We start from the raw sequence: 23,018 nt of genomic DNA on the forward strand, positions 1-23,018 counted from the left end.
TACTCCATAAATGCTTATTTGAAAACTGAACTGTATTTGCACTGAACAAAAAGAATTCCATGGACACAGAACACTGGTGGGCCTCAATGTATCTGCAGATGGCCTATGGTTGAGCAGAAATGGCCTGCCCAGGCAAGAGAAATTCAAGTGGTTTAAACTTAAACTTTTTATATTAAGTTGAACACTAAAGATTCTGCCTAAACATAACAGTCAACAGCAAAGTATTACTAAAATGAATAAAGAAAATACAGGGAATAGGCAGAGCACCCTTCTCATCACCATATTTCCATATATCCAATGTCAAATACTTCACAGCGAGCCACTTCGCATACTAACATAGAACAGAAAAAGCACCCAACCTTCCAGTGCTGCTCCGTGTACCTCCTCCAGCTCTACAGCTGACCAGATCCAGGAAGTATTTAAAAAATCAAGTACATTCCCATCTAAGGGTTTTCAAATCAAGATAAAACTTCCATTAGTTCACTGGAGTAGCAGTTTCAGAAACACGAAAAGAGATTCTAATCAATAAGATTAGTAGGAGCAAACAGAGGCAGGGAAATAAACTTGCTGTGGCAAGAGTGCCCTCTGGTTAGGACAAATGGCAGACCTGAAAGAGAGATGGGTTGATAAACTCTGGGTGGTATTCAAGGAAACGGGCAAGGGTGAAGGTGCACTGTGCCTACCTGGGAGTTACGTAGCTTAGAAAAAGGAAGAACTGGCTGTGAGGATGAATCACAGGTCTAGAATGCGCTCCCTCCTTAACATCTTACTGAAGACGTCTTTTCCTCCATGAACTCTTGACTTTGGAAAGAATGTGGATTCCTGAAGATCATGTAGCTCACTAAGGCCAGCATCCCTGGACTTAGGTCCTAGAAAATTCTTGGGTTGCTACCATATTTACTGTCAATGACAGAGCCTTCTTAGTGTAATCTTTCTGACCTTCTCTTCCCCTGATCTGGAAGCCCACCCTAACCTCAATATATCTAAACTCATCATCAATAAATGTGTATTATTCTCTCTAAATTAAATTTTAAAAAATCAGTGTTTAGACTCTGTAAATTTCCTCCTCCTGGGGTCTTTAGCTTAGCCAAGTCTGATGATTTCCTCCCTCCTAAGCATAATCACTATACTCCTCCCTCTGATTGGTTCCATGACAAGCATTCTTTCAAAACCTTCTCAATAAGTACTGTAGGCAGTTCCCCAAACTCTAGCTCTCTCTGACTGAAGTCAGCACTCTGGCTGTCAATCAGCTTCTAGCTGCCTTCCCATTAATCTAGTCAGTACCTCCTGGAATATCAGAAACTACAAGTTAGCAGATGTGCATTCAAAGGCATCAGGGCAAGTTATAAGTTCAACAGTACCCAAATAAGACCAGTGATGGAAAGAGAGAGAAGAGGTAAGATCTCTCCTGCCCCTAAACAAATGACAAAAAACCCGATTCATTATTTCCCTACATCAAATTCTCCCTCTTTCCCACAAATTGGCTTGAAATGAATGAGTCAAGAGTGATGATACAGTATAACAACAGTTCTTTAACTGTTCTATAAATAAGAACTGCTAGTTGGGCAGGATTTAAAAGATTACAGCTCTCTAGCAGGTTCATGTAACTGCATCTCCACTGTTGGTCCTTATATAGCTACAGAAAGAAAGTAGTCATGTCACATGTTATCCCTGACAGCAAAACAGAACTATTATCCAAGTTTTAGGTTATCAGCACTAAACAGGACTTCAGAAATCTAGTTCAAATGCCTAGTTTCACAACTGAAGAAAACAAGGCCAAGAAAGATTAAAACTTGCCTAAGATCACAACTGGTTATTGGTTTCTTAAGTGATTATTTTTAAATTTGTTATTTTCTCCTAAGTTTTAATATTTTCAGTGGTGTCCTGCAGTTGGGCAGGGTCAGCTCGTATTTCCAAATATAAAAAGCAAAAGAAAAAAATGTCAAGACGAGAAAGAAAATAGACGAAAACTTACCTCTGGGTCTGCTAGGCGCTGAGACAGACCTACAACAAAGACAAGATTTTTTTGTACAACACGTACACTAGCCAAATGTTTGCGATTTTCTGATATTTTCTGTTTTCTCTCATTTTGTTTCTGTTTTTTCTCATTCTTTATCCTTTGCAGTTCTTCCTGGGAGAGTGGTTTATAAACTGCTGGGTCTTCTGGATATGGCTTTAAGCAGAAAACAAACAAAAATTAGCATTCAATAGAAAAATTATATGAATAACACAATTATCCAATTCTGGACAATGGGTATGTTACAATGATTTGTTACATTTCCCTTTTCCTAAATCTTTTAATTGCTTAAAATATTTTTATTTAATAAATGTAAAATGTTAAATAAAATAGTTTTTAAACACTATTTTGCAGAGCTGAAAACAGACCACTTTTGGTGCTAAACTTAAACCACTACCAAAGATTCTAAAATTAAAAAAACATCTTGGGATCCCATCAGTGTCTAGCACAAAGTTTACAAAAAAAGTAAAATTTTAAGGTGCTGTGTAAGAGGCAAAAAGTGTAAGTTTTCTCGTCTAAATATGGGTTATATATTTAATCAACAAATATTTAATGAAAACCTACTATATGCTAGAAGGTTAGTGAAGTGCTTGTTTTTCAACACAATCCCAAAGAGACACAGAAGGGGAAATATAGAAACTATGGCTCGGCAGCCTGAATTTGGTTTCAACTTTACCAGCCATGTGGTCTTAGGTAAATTCATCAAACTCTATGCCTCAGTATCCTCACAACTAAAATAAAAATAATCTTAAAGGCTGGTCTAAAGATCAAATAATAATTGTTTCTCATGAAACAATTATTAATATTACTGGCACACAGTAATCCTCAATACACATTAGCCATTATGCTCTTGTAATTTTCCCCTTTCTCGTCACTGCAGTATTATCTTCATTCCTATTGCTAATGCCACAGCTACAAGGCCTGAACAAGAGCTGTGGACTCGCATGCCAGGTTTTGAGTCTTGGCTCAGTCTTCACTCTCTGAGAAACCTTAGCTAAGTTATATGTCTTATTTCCTTTAGCTTTCTGTCCTGTAAAATGGAAGTCACAGTATTTTATTCGGAGAGTTTCTGTGAGTTTAAAAAGATAATTACATTTTTAAAGTGATTAAAACTGTGTCCTGCACATTGGTATTTGTTGGTCAAATAAGTCTGTAAATATGATATATATGTTTGCTCGCTTATAGTTTGCACTGAGTTTGAGAAACAGGCTGTAAGCAGGCCAGGTAGTTATAGCCTGAGGCTTAGTTTTAAGACTAAGCTTTTCCCCACACCCTTGACTGTTGCATGATGTGGGTGATGCACTCTCATGAGGAATACCATTCTGCCTCAGATAAGTAACTTTGTATCAGAGACTTCTTTGTTTGTATATTGGATTAAAGGTTTGGATTTCTACACTATAAAGTGGAGCAGACCGGGAGCTTGCTCTCTTGGTTCCTGAGATTAGCATTAGAGGGGAGAGCAAAGAAAGGAGAGCAGATAAAGGCTACGTGGAGGCCAGGAGAAGCAGTCAAGATGGCGGAGTGCTGAAAGAGAAGCCAGTTAGTGTAGAGTTTGTGCAGAGAGGAGATGGGGAACAGAGGTGAATAAGGCTGGTGAGCTAGAAACCTTTGATTCTAGGAAACTCGGATAAGTCAGTAGCTTTGTGAGCGATGAATGAGTGAGTTTTGGAGCCCAGTGTGTGTTTTTACTTGCCTGCTGGGTGCAAGCTAGGATTAAAGATAATGGCCCTCCAGTTCGTGGCTCTGTTGTTTCATTACCATCTGTCCGAATCCAATGCAAACCATCATTGGCCAGTTGGCTGTGATGGTGGCCTTGGCTCCTGGCCATACAGTATTCAATATGTCAGTTATTACTACTAATAAAAATAGTTGATAATAAATGGAAGATGGGACATATTAAGTAACAATATCTAAAACTGGACATAAATAGACCCCCAAAATTGGAATGACAGTTGGTTGGGAAATTGTGTCTATCAGAAGATAGGAGTAGCAACCAGCAGAAACGACGCCATCAAGAAAAACAGTGGGAGCAAGGAAGAGTGGAGGAAATCTACAAAAGCCTGAAACCCTGCCATGCCTTTAACATAAGATACTTTGATTTTTTCATACATAAATAAAAATAAAAAACACCCTTTTCGTGAATACATATTAATAATGAAGGCAATTAAGAAAGTGAGATTTTCCTCTATGTCCCACTATTTCTACCATTAATATATTAAAGTCTCCAAAAACCTGTTCTGAAATAGTGAGGTGTATCTGGTGGTCCCGCAGGATATAAACACCCATACCATTAGATTCCCACATTAAAAATATGAATCTTCAGCTATTTGGTCCTATTGGACATTAATCCAATTTACTTTTGAGTGAGAGGCATAGAAAACAGCCAACTCTGTAATTTACCTGATGAACTAATAGTGTTGAATGAACTAATAAGAACTTTCAAAGTGAGTTTAATACATTTTAGAAGCTCAATAAATATGTGCCAAATGAACACCAACTTACTCCCTAGAACTGAAAATGTAGTGCTGCTCATTTTCTTTCAAAAAATGTTTTTAAAAATGTTCTTGCATTTTAATTTAGGGAAACAAATGGTTAAAGATCTACTACAGTGGGTTCAATACTTCAACCAGTGATGCCCACTTAAAATTTTTCCCTCTCTTCTCCCTCACCTTTCTGTACCTGTATTATTCTCCTTCCACATCGTAATCTGTCAGCTAGATTGATTTCAATCCTATCGAACTATTTGAAGCTATCAAGGCACAAGTATAAAACTGAACTGCATACAAAGCAATTAAAATACCTTTCCACAATATCACTTAAAATTTTCACTTGCACACGGAAACGCTGTTTTCTACCACATGGTTTCTTGATAGCTCTTCTTGGAATGTTTATCACTAAATTAATTTGAAAGCTGTTGCTCTGCACTAACATCTACAGTGGTGCTAATCCTCACCCTGAATAGATCAAACATATGGACTGCTCCTAATTCTACTTCCAAATGTAGTCCATGCCCCTGCGTTTTACCAGTCTGTGATAAGAAAAATACAAAAGTGGAGAATAAGCATTTAGACATGTTTATAACAACTTAAGATTGCCACACATTCATGTACGTCATCAGTGGACTATGCAGAATAAGATATTTATCAGTGTGGTTGTTACTGAACTTAGGTGGTAAATCACATGACACAGGCTGGTAACTAGTCATGTGTAAGAGGACCTTGTATTGGTCCTCAGAAGATGTGGGGCACGGGAAGTGAAGTGGGGGTTCAGTTTCAGTTCTGGTTCTTCGTCAGAGATAGTTCGAGAAACACTGACGTAACTTTTCTGAGACTCAAGTTCTTCTGTGAATATGAAGGACTTGATAAGTACCTGAAGGTTTTTTTTCTTTGCTAGCATTCTCTGAAATTGTAAAACCCCAGTAAAAGATGATGCAAAGTAAAGTAAAACCAAAAAAATGCATAAACACACAAAAAATAGAGAATGGCAAGTACCAAAAATTAAGCTCCAGTTTCAACCCTCATCAAGTGTATTACTGATGCAACTTGAATACACTACACTTTATCTTAGTCTTTCTCTTATGTTATTCTAAAATTTTTGTTTTATGGAAATATTCCATCAGGCTTCAAAGTCAACTTTGGTAGAATATAACTGCTACATAACATAAAAAAACAATATAGGAGAACAAGACAAATTAGTTTGCTATAATTTACCTTCCAAACATCTCTTATTCCAACAACTTATATGAAGTTATAATATAAATACTAGCTTTTTATTCTTAACACATTTGTAAAACATTTCTTTTGTTAGGAGGAATTTAGTAATTTTTTCTAGACAATATAAGATGTACTAATTTACCCTAAACAGAAAGGCCAATATACAAAACCTTACTGGCCTTAACTTACCTAAAGATTTCATAACAAGCTGGAAAAGCATGCAGTCCATGACAATTCCCTCTCCACATGCCACCATAAGTACTCACTCTATGAACCGCATGACAGAAAATTAATAAGCTGATACAATGAGGTAAGGAAGGGAAGTAGACTAAAGATGAAAGATGAAGACGCATAATTTGAATTAACTGCAGAAAAAGAGTGTGATTCACAAAGCTAGTAACAGTAGTACTAAAAATAAATGTAAAGAAAAGTACATCTGGTCTACTGTTTGACAAAAACACATATGTTAAACTGAACTTTCTAGGACTATAGCATCAAATAAAAAATTACAAGCAGGCCCTGGCCAGTTGGCTCAGTGGTAGAGCATCGGCCTGGCGTGCAGGAGTCCCGGGTTCGATTCCCGGCCAGGGCACACAGGAGAAGCGCCCATCTGCTTCTCCACCCCTCCCCCTCTCCTTCCTCTCTGTCTCTCTCTTCCCCTCCCGCAGCCAAGGCTCCATTGGAGCAAAGTTGGCCCGGGCGCTGAGATGGCTCTGTGGCCTCTGCCTCAGGCACTAGAATGGCCCTGGTTGCAACAGAGCAACGCCCCAGATGGGCAGAGCATTGCCCCCTGGTGGGCATGCCGGGTGGATCCAGGTCCAGCTCATGCAGGAGTCTGTCTGACTGCCTCCCTGTTTCCAACTTCAGAAAATACAAAAAAAAAAAAAAAAAAAAAAAAAATTACAAGCAGAAAATTTTTCTTTAAAGGTACTACTGTGTGTTATCTATCAAACTAACGCTAAAGAGCAGTGGTCCCCAAACTTTTTACACCGGGGGCCAGTTCACTGTCCTTCAGACTGTTGGAGGGCCGCCACATACAGTGCTCCTCTCACTGACCAATGAAAGAGGTGCCCCTTCCAGAAGTGTGTGTGCGGGGGAGGCCGGATAAATGGCCTCAGGGGGCCACATGCAGCACTCAGGTAGTTTGGGGACACCTGCTAAAGAGGGTGCCTGTGAAGCATTATTGTATAAATTATTTTCAACAGTGCTAATGTGGCAATAAATTGCCAAACTAGTAATTAAGGTGGCTTATAGTCTCTAGTGTAATCATTTAATTTCTTTCATATATGTGGTATGTTCCCACTTTTATTCCTAGTGTATTTGCATGTGTCTTCTCTTTAACTTCTAATAAGACATGCCAAGAGTTTGATCATTTTATTGCTCTTTTTAGAGAACCAGCTCTAACCCCTACTGACATACTATTTTTCTTCTATTTCACAAAATTCTGATTAATCCCTATATTCACCATTACAATAATTTTTCTTTTTCTGGTTTTTTAACCTGGAATTAAGTTCATTTATTTTTGTACTTGGTTTCTAGTAAGTGCATTTACAGCTCTAACCTTTCTTCTTGCTAAAGACAATGAAAAACACTCTAAAGAACTTTATTTTTATACCAGCATCTTAAAAACAATAATGGTCTGCAATAGGGAAGTTCCAAGCCAATTTCTGGATGAGAGTCAAAATCCATAGTGAAAAGTGAAAAGTCTGACTAACAACAAACAGGGAGAGAGGAACAAATGGGGGAAGAGGGACAGTATTCATAGCCAAAACCAACCCAAGGGAAGACTTGCACCCTGGAGACCAAAAGGCCTGTATGCTTGGCCTGAACAAAGGCTTTCATGCTTGAAACATCCCTAATGCCAATGTATACAGGACCCAGCAGAGGCAAATGAAAGACTCTAAAGGAGGGTAAATCCACTCTGGGCCATGAAAAATCCTGAAATAATTCAATGACAGGCATAGGTAACCAAGCACATGGAGAAATAAAGACATGAACAACCAGCAGAAACATCCATCACAGATCAGCTACTGGAATGACTGGACATACATTATTAAACAATGCTTATCTGTTTAAACAATATATAACAAACTTAAAAACATCTGCAGGTCATAAAAATCTACTTTAAAAATAACATTAAATATGGAGAAAGAACAAACACTACTTCTAGAAATGGAAAACAGAGGAAGAATTTTAAAACTCAGCACACTGGACCTAAAAAATAAATTCAAACACTAGAGGACAGATCAGAAGAAACCATCGAGCCAAGCATTAAGGAAAAACAGAGACATGTAATACAAAAAAAAGATTAAGAAACGTGGAAAAAAGTGAAAACGTCAGAAAAATATTTAATCAGAGTCCCAGAAAGAGAGAAAAAGAGAATAAAGGCAGTATCAGAAGAGATAATAGCATAATTTTTCACAGAACTAATGAAACTAACCAATCCACAGATTCAAAAAGCCCTATAGTCTGACTGGTGGTGGCGCAGTGGACAGAGTCAACCTGGGGCACTGAGGTACCAGGTTTGAAACCCCGGGTTGCTGGCTTGAGTGCAGGCTCATCTGGCTTGAGTGTGGGTTCGCCAGCTTGAGCGTGGGATCATCATGATTCCAAGGTTATGGGCTTGAGCGGAAGGTCGCGGGCTCAGCTTGAATCCTCCCTCCTCATCAAGTAAAGTATGAGACGCAATCAATGAACTTAAAGTGATGTAACTATGAGTTTATGCTTTTCATCTCTCTCCCTTTCCTTCTTTTAAAAAAAAATAATAATAATTAAAAAAGAATTATCTTCACTTTAATCTAATCTCTCAAAGCGCAAGGTAGGAACTAGATCATCTGGTGATGAAACGTAAAAAAAAAAAACTTCACATGGAAAAAGAAAAGTAGAGTCAATACATACAAGTGAGTTCTAATTTTAGGAAATGGTTAATATTTCCAATGTGGCTTAACAGTGAATTTTAGTGCCAAATGGACTTAGATTTTAGAGTTTTGTGCCAGTTTGTTTGTACAAATTGTGCACACACACAAACATACATGGTTGTTAATTGTGTAATTCAAATTTTCCATTTCCTTCTAATTGTCTACTTCATCTGTCAATGTCTAAAAGAAACAAGTCAGAAGTCTCACCATCAGGAATACAGATGCAGTTTCCTCCTGGTACTGATATCAACTCAATACACTTTAAAGCTCTGCTCTTAACTAAATCAAGTTTCATGACCTGAAGGACCTTTTATCAGTAAGAAACAGTCCTCTTTGCCCTTTTAAAATGTGTTTGATCTTGAATCTGATTATGAATAATATCAGCACTATTATACCTTCTTTCCTCTATTTCCATTTGACCACACTATCTTTTTGTCTCTGGTTTCCCTGATATTTCTCTTTTATTTTCTTTTTTACTTATTTATTGACTTTAGAGAGAGAAAGGGAGAAAGAAAGACAGAAGCCTTGATCTGTTTGTGTATATGTCCCGACCAGGGATGGAATCGTCAACCTCTGCATATCAGGATATTGCTCCAACCAACTGAGAATTCCGGCCAGGGCAATATTTTTCATAGATAGATAGATAGATAGATAGATTAGATAGATATAGATATATATGTTCCTAGTCAAACAGTTCTACAAGGGTTACTAGGAAAAAGCAGTCCCCCATCTTCTTGCTCCCTTATACCAACTGCCTATTGACTGTTAGCTGATTGTTTTGTCATTTACTATAGTATCATGAAATAACAAGCTTGCATTATTACTTCTTGATTTTTCAGTTTTAGATATCACATTGTACAAGTTGAAGATTCAACTTTCTTTCAGTCAGCCTAACCATACATCCTAAGTCCACTTTCTAACCATCCACCCTAATTTTGGTGGTCAATATTCATGATTACATTAACATAAAGTTCAAATGTTTATACACTTCTACCTCCAGCTATGGCGGAGTAGAGGGTAACAGACTAGACCTACCATAAAAAGCAACTGGAAAACTAAACAAAATATAGAAAATAAATGTTTTCAGACATTGAACAACAGGCAATGAACAGCAGGTCCGTGGACTTTGAGAAAGAAAGAAAAGTAAGACAGATGGAACCATGAGGGTCAGAGCTTCCTGCTCTTCTGGCACCTACTGCATCCTGGTCCTGGGTCCAACAGTCACCTGAGCAAAGGGGACAGTGATCAAAATGTGAACTGAGGCAACTTAAATTTATGAGCAAAATAATGCAAAGAAGAAACTAGTCAGAAAATTCCGGAAAGAGTTACACAGAGGAATCCTGTGACAGCTAGTTTCTGCAGGCAGCTCATCAACGAAGGACCCCTGCTGGGATCCATGTGAATGATGAATTTGGAGAGGAAAAAAAAAAGTGGCACCAATCACATGTAAACCTTTTCAGAATATAGAGAATGAGATGACATTCCTAACTCATTTATAAAACCTGTTTTGCTTTGATTCCAAATCTAAAAACAATATAAAAGAAAGCCACAAATACCCCTCATGACAGACACAAAAATCATTCTTAAAATTAGTAAATTGAAAATAAAAAAGATAATATAATTAAATGGGGTTTCTTCTTGAAAGAAACCTACAAAATAGTCACGGGGATGTAGAGTATAGCAGAGAGAATACAGTAAAAAATATTGTAATAACTATGTATGGTGCCAGGTGGGAACTAGAATTATCGGGGGGAACACTTTGTAAAGTACATGACTGTCTAACCACTATGCTGTACACCTGAAACTAACATAAAATATTAAATGTACACTGTAATTTAAAAACTAAAGTTTAAAATTTTTAAAGTAATAAAAAAATAAATCAATTAACCTAAATCACTATATACAACTATCTCTCCTCATCCTTTTTTATTTTTTAAATTAATTTTAATGGGGTGACATTGATAAATCAATGTACATATGTTCAGAGAAAACATCTCTAGGTTATTTTGACATTTGATTATGCTGCATTGCCATCACCCAAAGTCCAATTGTCTTCCGTCACCTTCTAACTGGTCTTCTAATTATTTTTTTTTTTTTTTTTTTTTTTTTTTTCATTTTTCTGAAGCTGGAAACAGGGAGAGACAGTCAGACAGACTCCCGCATGCGCCCGACCGGGATCCACCCGGCACGCCGACCATGGGGCGATGCTCTGCCCACCAGGGGGCGATGCTCTGCCCATCCTGGGCGTCGCCATGTTGCGACCAGAGCCACTCTAGCGCCTGAGGCAGAGGCCACAGAGCCATCCCCAGCGCCCAGGCCATGTTTGCTCCAATGGAGCCTTGGCTGCGGGAGGGGAAGAGAGAGACAGAGAGGAAAGCGCGGCGGAGGGGTGGAGAAGCAAATGGGCGCTTCTCCTGTGTGCCCTGGCCGGAAATTGAACCCAGGTCCTCCGCACGCTAGGCCGATGCTCTACCGCTGAGCCAACCGGCCAGGGCTATTTAAAAAAATTTTTTTTATTTATTAATTTAGAGAGAGAGGAAGCGAGCGAGAAAGAGACAGACAAAAATATCAATCTGTTCCTGTATGTGCCCTGACTAGGGATCAAACCCATAACCTTTGCATGTCGGGATGATGCTCTAACCAACTGAGCTATCCAGCCAGGGAACTACACATAATCTTCTCAACAAAAGAATAGACATGTGCTCGCTTCGGCAGCACATATACTATTGATAAAATTGGAACGATACAGAGAAGATTAGCATGGCCCCTGCGCAAGGATGACACACAAATTCGTGAAGCGTTCCATAAAAAAAAAAAAAAAAAAAAAAGAATAGACATGAGACAAAACGTTAACATCTACTCATGATAAAAACTCTCAAAGCAAGGAATAAAGAAAAACTTCCTCATCATGATAAAGACCATATAAAAAAAAAACTCACAGAAGCAGGCCCTGGCTGGTTGGCTCAGTGGTAGAGCGTCGACCTGGCGTGCAGAAGTCCCAGGTTCGATTCCCGGCTAGGGCACACAGGAGAAGCGCCCATCTGCTTCTCCACCCCTCCCCCTCTCCTTCCTCTCTGCCTCTCTCTTCTCCTCCCCCAGCCAAGGCTCCACTGGGGCAAAGTTGGCCCGGGTGCTGAGAATGGCTCTGTGGCCTCTGCCTCAGGCGCTAGAATGGCTCTGGTTGCAATAGAGCAACGCCCTAGATGGGCAGAGCATCGCCCCCTGGTGGGCGTGCCGGGTGGATCCTGGTTGGGTACATTCGGAGTCTGTCTGACTGCCTCCCCGTTTCCAGCTTCAAAAAATACAAAAAATAAAAATAAAAACCCAGGAGACAGTACAAAATGACAATCTAATTTTAAAAACTTAGATTGATCTTCAAATTATATCTTCTCTCAAATATTCTATTTCCTTTATCTCTTTGCACTACCCTTTAAGAGCTCTTCTCAACTTCATTTTCTTTATTTCTGCTATCATGTTTTAAATTTCAATCACAATGCCTATTGTTCACTAAATTTTTAATACTACCTTGTTCCCGTTTCATGAATTCAGTATCTCCCATTATTTCTGAGATAAAAATAATAATACTTTTGCTGAAGTTTTCATTTCTTTGGCCATTTGCCAGTCTCTGGTTTCCATGCAAGTCGATGTTGCATGCTGCTATGTCAGAACACCACCTGTGCTCCCACAGCTGCTTTCCACCAGGCTATTTTTCTCAGAAATGCTGCCCTCAAAGGACATACACAGGCAGTCTAAAGAATGACTAGGTAGCCTGGGCCTATATTTAGGAAAGCACCAAGGTACTTTTGAATCCATTAGGCTCAGCCACTGGTACTCTGTAGGTCTTTAAAACCTGCTCTCTCTCTCTCTGCTTTTCAAAGCTATTAAAGCAGAGGTCCTTTTTGCAAACAGGCTGTTTCACCTCCTGAGCCGAAACCAGGAGCTTACTTCAACTAACTCCCTATCTGCATCTCCAAGTTTATTTAAATCATGTCAATTTGCCACTTCAAAGTGCTTCTACAGGCTGTCTCCTGGCATGATTCTGTTAAATTAAATGGTAGGTCTGTGATCCTCTCCAGACTTCTAGAAACACCTCTGGTTTTCCTCTGAGTTAACACAACCACTGAGGCTGGTCTACAGAGGCATAAAGACTTGGTTGTCCCTGACTCAAACAGGTAATGTCACAGATATGTGTGCAGTGTTCAGCACATTCTCTGCCAAAACCAATACAGGTATAAACTCCAAGACTCTGTATGGCCCACACTATTACACTATTTGCCTTCTATGACCCACACCAACCACGGGACTGGTACCAGCAAGGTCTGGTAGTCAAGAGAACAAGGAGAGATTCTGGAAGCTGTGGCTCTACTAAGTCAACAAAGCACAAATAAATAAATAAACAAACAAGTAAGTAAATAAGTAAATAAAACAAAACAATAATGGCCTCAGCTAAGAATTATAACTTGGGAGACCCAAAAGGAGGTTTTCTAATACTTCTTTAATCCAGATTGTTTTTTCTATAAATAGTGGAGATCCTTGGTGCTCATACTTAGACAATCTCTCGTCTTTTCCACTGATCCTCTCTTTCTTATAATCTCATCAAGTATGATTATTTTATAAATGGCACTCCATATGTTGATAATTCCCAAATTTATATCTCCATACGAAAAACAAACTTGAATATTCACCTGTCTCTTCAACATCTCCAATTAGTTCTAACAGGAATCTCAAACTTAACAAGTCTAAGTTCCTGATATTCTCAAAAAACCTATTCCTACCATAGTCTTCCCCATCTCAGTTAATAGCCACTCTTTACTTCCTGTTGCTCAGTGCAAAACCTCGCAGTTATTTTCATATCTTCTACTTTTCCTGCATAGTAGATATTAAACTTTATGAATCCTTGTATGTCTGAGAAAATGTTTTTGTTGTTTTTTTGTTTTTGTTTTTGTTTTACAGGGACAGAGAGAGAGTCAGAGAGAGGGATAGATAAGGACAGACAGACATGAATGGAGAGAGATGAGAAACATCAATCATCAGTTTTTCGTTGTGACACCCTAGTTGTTCATTAATTGCTTTCTCATATGTGCCTTGACTGTGGGCCTTCAGAAGACCGAGTAACCCCGTGCTCGAGCCAGCGACCTTGGGTCCAAGCTGGTGAGCTTTTTGCTCAAGGCAGATGAGCCCGCGCTCAAGCTGGCAACCTCGGGGTCTTGAACCTGGCTCCTTCTGCATCCTAGTCCAACGCTCTATCCACCGCGCCACCGCCTGGTCAAGCTGAGAAAATGTTTTAATATGCTTTCACATCAGAAATTGAGAATTTCATTCAAAATTCATTTCACTCAAAATTTGGAAAACAAAATTCTCAACTAGTTTTCTCTTTTCTATGGCTGTAAAACAAAAACACCAGTATCAGTTTTATTCCTCTTCCTTTGTAGTCTATTTCTCTCTCATGAGCCTTTAGAACTATTTTTATTCTAGATATTCTAAAATTTCACAATTATATAAATATATGTTGATCTTTTTCAGTCATCTTGCTTCATACTCAGAGCCCTTTTAAGAACTGCTTTCCAGCATGAGAATTTTTCTTCCATTAGTTCTTTGATTATTTCTCCCTATCTATTCTTACTTCACTGCTACTAAAACTTCTATTAGCAGAGATTAGAACCAGTAAGCAGATCTATAGTATTTTTCATGTTGCTTTTCTTTCATGCTTTCTAATTTTTATTTTTTGAACTATATCCTGCAAGGAAATACTCAACACAATTCTCCAACTTACTAATTTGCTCTTGAAATGTGTACATTCAGTTCTTCAGCCTATCTATAAAACTGATCATTTTCAAGATATCTAATATACTCTTTTTAAAAAATGTCCTTTCGCCTGACCAAGCGGTGGCGCAGTGGACAGAGTGTCGAACTGGGATGCAGAGGACCCAGGTTCGAGACCCTGAGATTGCCAGCTTGAGCACGGGCTCATCTGATTTGAGCAACACTCACCAGCTCAAGCACAAGGTTGCTGGCTCGAGCAAAGGATCACTTGGTCTGCTGAAGGCCCATGGTCAAGGCACATATGAGAAAGCAATCAATGAACAACTAAGGAGCCGCAACAAAGAATTGATGTTTCTCATCTCTCTTCCTTCCTGTCTCTCTGTCCCTACCTGTCTCTCTCTCTGACTCTGTCACAAAAAAAAATGTCCTTTCTTCATGTATGTGTCATTCACTCTTATCTCTTTGAGAAGTACCAATGACACTTTCAAAAGTTTCTCTTTGCTTATTTATGTTAGATTCTTTCATTTACGGTTTTTGTGCTTCTCTTTCATAATGTTAGTTTTCCAAAATATCTATAGATTCTTGGTTGTTGCACATGTTTACATGTAAGAATCTGTCAACCAGTCTGTAAATGCTATTTCTGTTTGCTGCAGGATGCCCTTTCATGACTGTAGCGAGGAGAAATTGCTGGACAAGGTATATCAGCAGTTCATCTCTTGTGCACTGGAGGTGCAAATTCTCCCAGAGTGTTTCCATCCACCTTATGGCTCTAACTCAAATCTACAATCAATGTTTCAGCAAGAGAGCATCTGTCTCTGCTATGTGGTGTTAAAAGTTGGGCTGGACCCATAGGCTGCTCCAATGCCAAACTCAAACAACCACACCCATCATTTTTCCTAAGATATTAAAGCACCACTATTCTTACCTTTTTTTCAGCAGTTTTCCCGAGTATAATGCTTCTTTTTTGAGCTAATGCTTCTTTACTGAAACTGATCCCACTGGCCTTCTGTCCTACATATTCCTCACACTTTCTAGTCCTCCCAGAAAGGCACCTTTTATTTATAATCAGCTTTGCTAAAATTAGTTCTGTTTTTATCTTTAATTTTTTGTCTCCACTTTCTAAAGATATGAGGTGATTCTAGGTAATCCCTTAAAATTGAAATAAATTTCATTGCAATTTCTCCAAATGACTTATTTTTGTCTAGTTACAATTTAACCATTGGTCTTTCTATTAAGATTCTACTGCATACCACTACAAAAGATAAAAAGAAAGAGAGAAAGAAAATGAGATAAACTTCATCATATTCCCAAGGCTCAGAGTCTTGGGCTATCCTGAAAGTTACCACTTTCAACAAAATAGTTCAATATGATCATCTTCTTATGAAATGACCAGGAACCAATTTTTAAAATATAACTGAATGTTTCTAACCCATTACTACAAAGTTGTTATACATTTTAACCAAAGCTAATGTTAAGGTTTTCATTTACCTTTCCATTCACATTTTTAAAGTATAAAAAATAAATTTACATACAATAAATATACATTATAAATAGGTTACATGTTATATATAATACTATGTATATATATAAACTATATTAACACTTAAATAGATCTGTTTTTCATTCATGTAATATATATTACATGCCCATCAGATTTTTAAAACACTGAACAATGAATGCATTGCCTTCTGATACATAATTCCTCTGGTAAGGAAATTAGAAAAAAAATAATTTAGGTATCTAAAGTACATTTCTTCTTCCTCAAAATCTGGTAGTAATGAACATACGAGCTTTTTCAAATGGGTAAACAGAAACAAAGGTTTAAATCATGTAGACATTAAAGAGAAGGCAAAAGAATAGATATTTTCATGAAGACCTAAAGTCACAAATAAAGTGCTTCAAAAGAGGAATGCAGCAATACTGCTCATCCTAATAGGTCATTCACTATAACTATTGCAACTGCTTATTAGAACAATCATACACAGAAAATATTAAAAATCACAGATTTTTTTTGTCAAGAGTTAGAAGAGACTCAAAAGGCATCTTCAATCCCAAACCTATTACCCACTAGTTGATGTCTATGGATAAGATTCTTCAAAGACACAGTATTCTGAAGTACATATAACAGGACAGCATTATCAGCCTGGAACAGTTATAAGGACCCAAGAAATGGGTATTATGTTGTGAACCAGAATATCAGTCATTCTAACCCAACACTTGTTTTAGTAAACATCAAGGTTTCTCTCTTATTTTGTACTAGAAAATTAAGGTAAATCCTCCCAGATGTAATACTGAATGTGTTTTCCCAATTTTATATCTAAATTCTTTGCCTCTCTACACCTAATCAGTTTAAAGCAGCCAAACTGAAAGCCAACCAAGAGCGTAGGTGACTTTACCAAGATCATACACTTAGTTAACAACAAAGCCAAGAATCTATTTCCTCATACACATGTACAGAAAGTTATTTCAGAGTATTTACCTTTCTACATGCAGGACAAAGCCCATTTTCATCAGTGCGAATTCGATGCCAACAAAATCGGCAAATCTGGTAGCCACAGGTGCAAGGGAAAAAATTGATATCATCTATCTCCAAGGGCTCCATGCAAAGAGGACATTCCACAGGGTCTTCCTTTGCATCAGGACTGCGAGACATCTTCACGTTTATTAAACAGCAGCAAAAGTTTATAATAATTTAAAGGAGAAAGTTCAGCACTGAGAATTAAAATGTAGAACTTCAGAGACCTGCATGAGAAAAACAAAACATACTAATTACTACTGGGAAAAATGGCATTTTCAACAATCAAGAATCATTTTATCAAAAAATTTGAAAAAATATTAATCAGATAGATCAATTTTTATCATCTCAGAATAGATTTCAAAATGAAATCCTGAAGTTTCCTGCACATCATGATAAAATGCTTGGCATTATTAACTTTTGGATTCAACAGGAAAAACAAAAAACTTCCTTTTTCTATATAAAACATTTAGTACTAATCTACTACTAATTATGGCACATTCTAGGAAATAAGTAATATACAGAAGCATCTTCTGCCTTAAAGCACTCTGTGAAGTGTCTTATCTTTGACCTCAAAGTTAGTACTCCTTAATACTTCCACATAACTAAAGGAGTATGATATTACTCTAAAATGTACCACACTTTATAAAATAAGCTCTAATGAAAATGAATTCAGTCATCTAAAATCACATCTTAATATCAAACCCTTAGCAAAGAAAACAAAGGTTAAAGTCTTTTTTTTTTAATATGCCAGATGGTCTAAATATTTACAATTAAATATATAGAATATAGCAACAAAAATTTCTGGGAGAATAAGCACCTATTAAATAATATAGATGCAAACATTTGTTCCACCAAAAGAAAACTAAACTAAAATAATCGAAGGGTGCCATCTACACTTCTAATATATACTTTAAAAAATTTTTTTTAATTTATTGATTTTAGAAAGAGAGAAGGGAGAGAAAGAGAAAAAGAAACACTGGCTTGCTGTTCCACCCATCCATGCATTCACTGGTTGACTCCTGTATATGCCCTGACGAGGGGTCGAACCCGCAACCATGGCATATCAGGACGACTCTCAAACCACCTGAGCTACTCGGCTAGGGCCTAATAATATTTTGATTATAAGATTTTATTTCCATAACTACAGCTTATTCGAGTTTTAAGTGAAGTAATTTATGGGATGCTAGAAAGGAAACAATATACAGGGTTTATGAATTGAAAAGCTTTCTAGAAAGTAAATTACTATAAATTTAAAAAACAACATATTGATATTATGCTTTTTGACTGCTTTTGTCTTCAGGTTCTATTTTTTTTTTTAATTAAGTGAGAGACAGGGACACAGAGACAGATTCCCACATGTGCCCCAACCAGAATCTACCCGGCAAGCCCCCTACCAGGCAATGCTCTGCCCATCTGGGGCCGCTGCTGTGTTGCTCAGGAACTAAGCTATATTGGTGCTTGAGGTAAGGCCATGGAGCTATCCTCAGGGCCTGAAGCCAACTTGCTTGAACCATCTGAGCCACGGTTATGAGAGGGGAAGGGGGTGGGGAGTTGGAGAAGCAGATGGGCGCTTCTCCTGTGTGCCCTGACAAGCAATCGAACCCGGGACTTCCACATTCCGGGCTGATGCTCTACTGCTGAGCCAACCAGCCAGGGCTTTTGTTTTTTCATTTTAAAAATAATTTGGAAGAGGATGAATCTCCCCGTAGACAAGGAGAAAAAATAACAAAACAGCAAGAAGGACCTTAGGATGGTTAATACAAAACCAAGCACATTTTGTACACTTCTAGCACCATGGAGAGATGCCATGAAGCCAGTGGCCAAGAGTAATCACACAACTGGAAAAACGTAGGAGGGAAGTCTGCTGTGGTAGAGCACCGGAATACAAAGTGAAATATGAAGCGCTGACTTTGCTTCATCCCTTCCACTAAGTAGCTGTATGATTTTGGATAAGACACTCAAAAGCTCTAGGACTCAATTTACTCATCTGAAAAATACTGAGACACACAAAATTTAATGGGATTTCAAGTAGAGAGAAATTTTCTTTTTGTAACCCCCCTGAACTAAAATTTTAAAATAAGCTTTGAAATAAACTCTATCTCCTCTAAATATCTTGGCCAGGATTTTCATTTAGGGAAGAATAATTTTTATTTCATAAGCCAGTCAACTAAATTAAAAAAAAAAATGAGCTGTTTAACCAGTGTCACCCAATGTAGTAAGTGCACAAAATAAAAATCCTATCTTAAAATCATGCTAAAAACTTCCTTATCACTCATAAAGTATTGTATATATGGTTTTATGCTTAGGACACTGTTCAAAAGATATTTAAAAATACACTATAAATGTAAAGTACTGTAGCCACTACAGAAAACAGTTTGGTGGGTCCTCAAAAAGTTGTATACAGAATTAGCATATGATCCAGCAATTCCACTTCTGGGTATATGCAGAAGGAATTGAAAGCGAGGACTCTTTTTTTTTTTTTTTTAAAGTTTATTTTTTTTTATTTATTCATTTTTTTAGAAAGGAGAGAGAGAGACAGAGAGGAGAGAGGAGCTGGAAGCATCAACTCCCATATATGCCTTGACCAGGCAAGCCCAGGCTTTCGAACTGGCGGCCTCAGCATTTCCATGTCGACGCTTTATCCACTGCGCCACCACAGGTCAGGCGGGACTCTTAATTGATATTGTACACCAATGTTCATAGCAGCATCATTCCCAATAGCCTAAGGTGGAAACAACCTATGTGTCCGTCAACAGATGAACGGATAAAAAAAAATGTAGTATGTACATACAATAGAATATTATTCAGCCATAAAAGAATGAAACTCTAGTACATGCAATAATGTGGATGAGACTTGAAAACATTATGCTAAGTAAAATACGTCCATCACAGACAACCATCGAATGATGCCACTTATAATGAGGTATCCAGGATAGGCAAATTCATTGACGTAGAAAGTAGAAGTTGGCAAGAGCTGGAGTCAGGAGAATAAGGAGTTATCACTTCATGGGAACTTAGCAATGAATTAGTCTTTTAAAGGAGGAAAGGGTTAAAAAATAAAAAATGAAACAGCAAAAAGCACATTTAGCCTCTCTTATCAAGAAAGCTAACTGGTTGTTTTAATTGTATCTAGTATACCAGTAACACTTGCTTATTACTTTATGTAAATAGGTTCTAACTTTATTAATAAAGTTAGACAGTTGGCCCATGAAAGATTTTTGCCATTCTAACAGTTCTTTTTTATTTTTTAATCTTCATTCAGTGATTCATTAGTTATTAAGTTCTTATTATTTTTCAAATTCTAGTCTAGGTCTTTGGGATATATTAATTGACCATAAGAGGCAAAAATCTATGCCTTGATGCCTAACTTATTTATTTTTATGTTTGTGAGAGAGACAGAGAGAAGGACAGAGAGAGGGACAGATAGGGATAGACTGGAAGGGAGAGAGATGAGAAGCATCAATTCTTCATTGCGGCACCTTAGTTGTTCTTTGACTGCTTTGACCAGGAAGCTACAGCACACCAAGTGACCCCTTGTTCAAGCCAGTGACTTTTGGGCTTAAGCCAACGACCATCGGGTCATGTCTATGATCCCATGCTCAAGCCGGCGACCTTGGAGCTTCAAACATGGGTCCTCTGTATCCCAGTCCGACGTTCGATCCACTGTGCCATCGCCTGGTCAGACTAACTGGGAGAGCTAAACAATGATCATAATAAATCAGTAAATTAAATAACATGAGAGAAGGTGATAATGCTGTGAAGAAAAAAGGTACTGGAGATGGAACTGCAATATAAGTGGACCAGTTGGAGTAAGTTTCATTAAAAGGTAACATTTAAAAGAGGTGCTTTAGGCCCTGGCCGGTTGGGTCAGTGGTAGAGCATCGGCCTGGCATGCAGGAGTCCCAGGTTCGATTCCCGGTCAGGGCACTCAGGAGAAGTGCCCATCTGCTTCTCCACCCCTCCTCCTCTCCTTCCTCTCTGTCTCCCCCCCCCCCCCCCCGCAGCCAAGGCTCCATTGGAGCAAAGTTGGCCTGGGCGCTGAGAATGGCTCTATGGCCTCTGACTCAGGCGCTAGAATGGCTCTGGTCGCAACAGAGCGACGCCCCAGATGGGCAGAGCATCGCCCCCTGGTGGGCGTGCCGGGTGGATCCCGGTCAGGTGCATGCGGAAGTCTGTCTGACTGCCTCCCCGTTTCCAACTTCAGAAAAATACAAAAAAATAAAAAATAAAAAATAAATAAAAGAGGTGCTTGAGCCTGCCCAGGCGGTGGCACAGTGGATAGAGTGTCAGACTGGGATGTGGTGGACCCAGGTTTGAGACCCCGAGGTCACCAGCTTGAGTGCAGGCTCATCATGTCTGAACAAAGCTAACCAGCTTGGGCCCAAGGTTGCTGGCTTGAGCAAGGGGTTACTCGGTCTGCTGAAGGCCCATGGTCAAGGCACGTAAGAGAAAACAATCAATGAACAATTAAAGTACCACAACTAAAAACTGATGATTGATGCTTCTCATCTCTCTCCATTACTGTCTGTCTGTCCCTATCTCTCCCTCTCTCTGACTCTCTCTCTGTCAAAAAAAAAAAAAAGGTGCTTGAGGAAGCCATGCAAATATCTGAGAAGAGAGCAGGTATGAAGTCAGTAGAGAGGGCCCAGGGAGGGGACATACCTGAAGTGTTTGAAGAACAGCTAACTCAGAGCAGACGAAGTAGAGTATGTGAGGGTAACGGTGAGGTAAGGACAGAGAAGTGGTGGCCTGAACCCTGTAAGGATTCACCAAACACACCAAAACAACTTTGGCTTTCTTTGTAAAATAAATTAAGAAGCCTAGAGAGTTTTAAACAACTAAATGGCATAGGTTTGACCTATATTTTTTAAAGTTCTCTCTTGGTTCTACTTCCAGCATAAGAGTGTATGGAATTCCATGAACCCATTCCCCAGTGGAACTGGTGAAAATACTTAAAACCATTTCAAGTATCTGGAAATGATCCTAAAAGCCTAAAGCAAATTAAACAACATTCATTCATTCATTCATTCAAGAAAAATATCTACTAAAACTCAGGAAAAATAGTAAGACTACTACTATATAGTATTTGAACCAAAACCGGTTCCCTCTGTCTCCCTCCCCCTTCCCAACTCAGTGAAACTGAAACTTCACTCCATATTGGTGCAGCCAAAAACACAGGGTACCTTTCACCACTGCTACCAGTCAGTTACCCTGCCAAGCGGGCAGGACAACAGCATTTCTCATCCTGCCCAAAGCCACCTGACCTTAACACTAAGTTCCAGGTACATGCAGCCAATAGGTGGGGACTCCCCTCTTTCACCCAACTGCCCCACATGGAAAGAAGTCCTATGTTTCTGCTGTGTGTTAAAAACACTGGCCTCTACACTGCCCTCCACCCGCTACTTCATAAAGCCCAGCTCCGACACCAGGAAGGCAAGACTGGAAGGCGTGATGCTCCCGTACACCACTTCGAGCAGTGCTCAGTGACTAAACGAGGCATGTGGAGTGAAAAGCGCACCACTGTTCCCACAATCCAACCCCAGAGCTAGATTTTTCCAGAAAGGTAAAGTGGGCCTTAAAACAGATAGCTCTGAACCTCTTCCAAAGGAACAGACTTCATATGTAACAGTGTGAGCTTCAGGCCTAAGGGCAAAACCAGGAAGCCCGTGATGAAGGGCAACTACAAAGAGATTCAGATACAGGCTATACTGTAAACCAGCTAGTTTGAGGGAGGGAACATGAAGAATCAGGAATAAGATGAGCCTTCCTGCGGTCAGAACAAATTTCAAGGCTCTGACCTCAAGAACTCTCTCTTCAAGTGCGCTCAAATTTTTTTGGATCAAGCTGAGAAGCAATTTGTGTCCTAGGGTATTGTTGAAAACAAGGAAGCAGTCAACTGGCAATTAACAATAGGTGTGGTCAAGGAAAGAGACAGTGGAAGGGAGCCCTGCCCAAACCCCTGTCATCCCAGGGGGCAGGTGGGCATACCCAAGTCAGCAGCCCAATACCAGATGCTTAACACTGCAAGAGGAATGGACTTCCCTAAAACAATCTATCCAGTCACTAAACAGATAAGCAAATAGTAATAA

The 23,018-nt window shown here is 38.8% G+C and overlaps 1 protein-coding gene and 1 pseudogene across 7 annotated transcripts in view; one reads left to right on the forward strand and one right to left on the reverse strand.

Moving 5' to 3' along the window:
- Nucleotides 1-23,018, reverse strand: part of CNOT4 (CCR4-NOT transcription complex subunit 4) — a 117,322-nt gene that overhangs the window by 58,084 nt on the left and 36,220 nt on the right. For all 7 annotated transcript variants that reach the window (XM_066262358.1, XM_066262355.1, XM_066262356.1 and 4 more), the window contains 2 exons: nucleotides 16,891-17,153; nucleotides 1,976-2,173 (listed from right to left, as the gene is read on the reverse strand). In XM_066262358.1, coding sequence (XP_066118455.1) covers nucleotides 1,976-2,173; nucleotides 16,891-17,064 — 372 coding nt within the window. In that variant the 5' untranslated portion in view covers nucleotides 17,065-17,153. The remainder of the gene's footprint in view (nucleotides 1-1,975; nucleotides 2,174-16,890; nucleotides 17,154-23,018) is intronic.
- LOC136327926 (U6 spliceosomal RNA) lies at nucleotides 11,348-11,460 on the forward strand (annotated as a pseudogene).

This window comes from Saccopteryx bilineata, chromosome 2, assembly GCF_036850765.1.
Source record: "Saccopteryx bilineata isolate mSacBil1 chromosome 2, mSacBil1_pri_phased_curated, whole genome shotgun sequence".
Lineage (NCBI taxonomy): Eukaryota > Metazoa > Chordata > Mammalia > Chiroptera > Emballonuridae > Saccopteryx > Saccopteryx bilineata.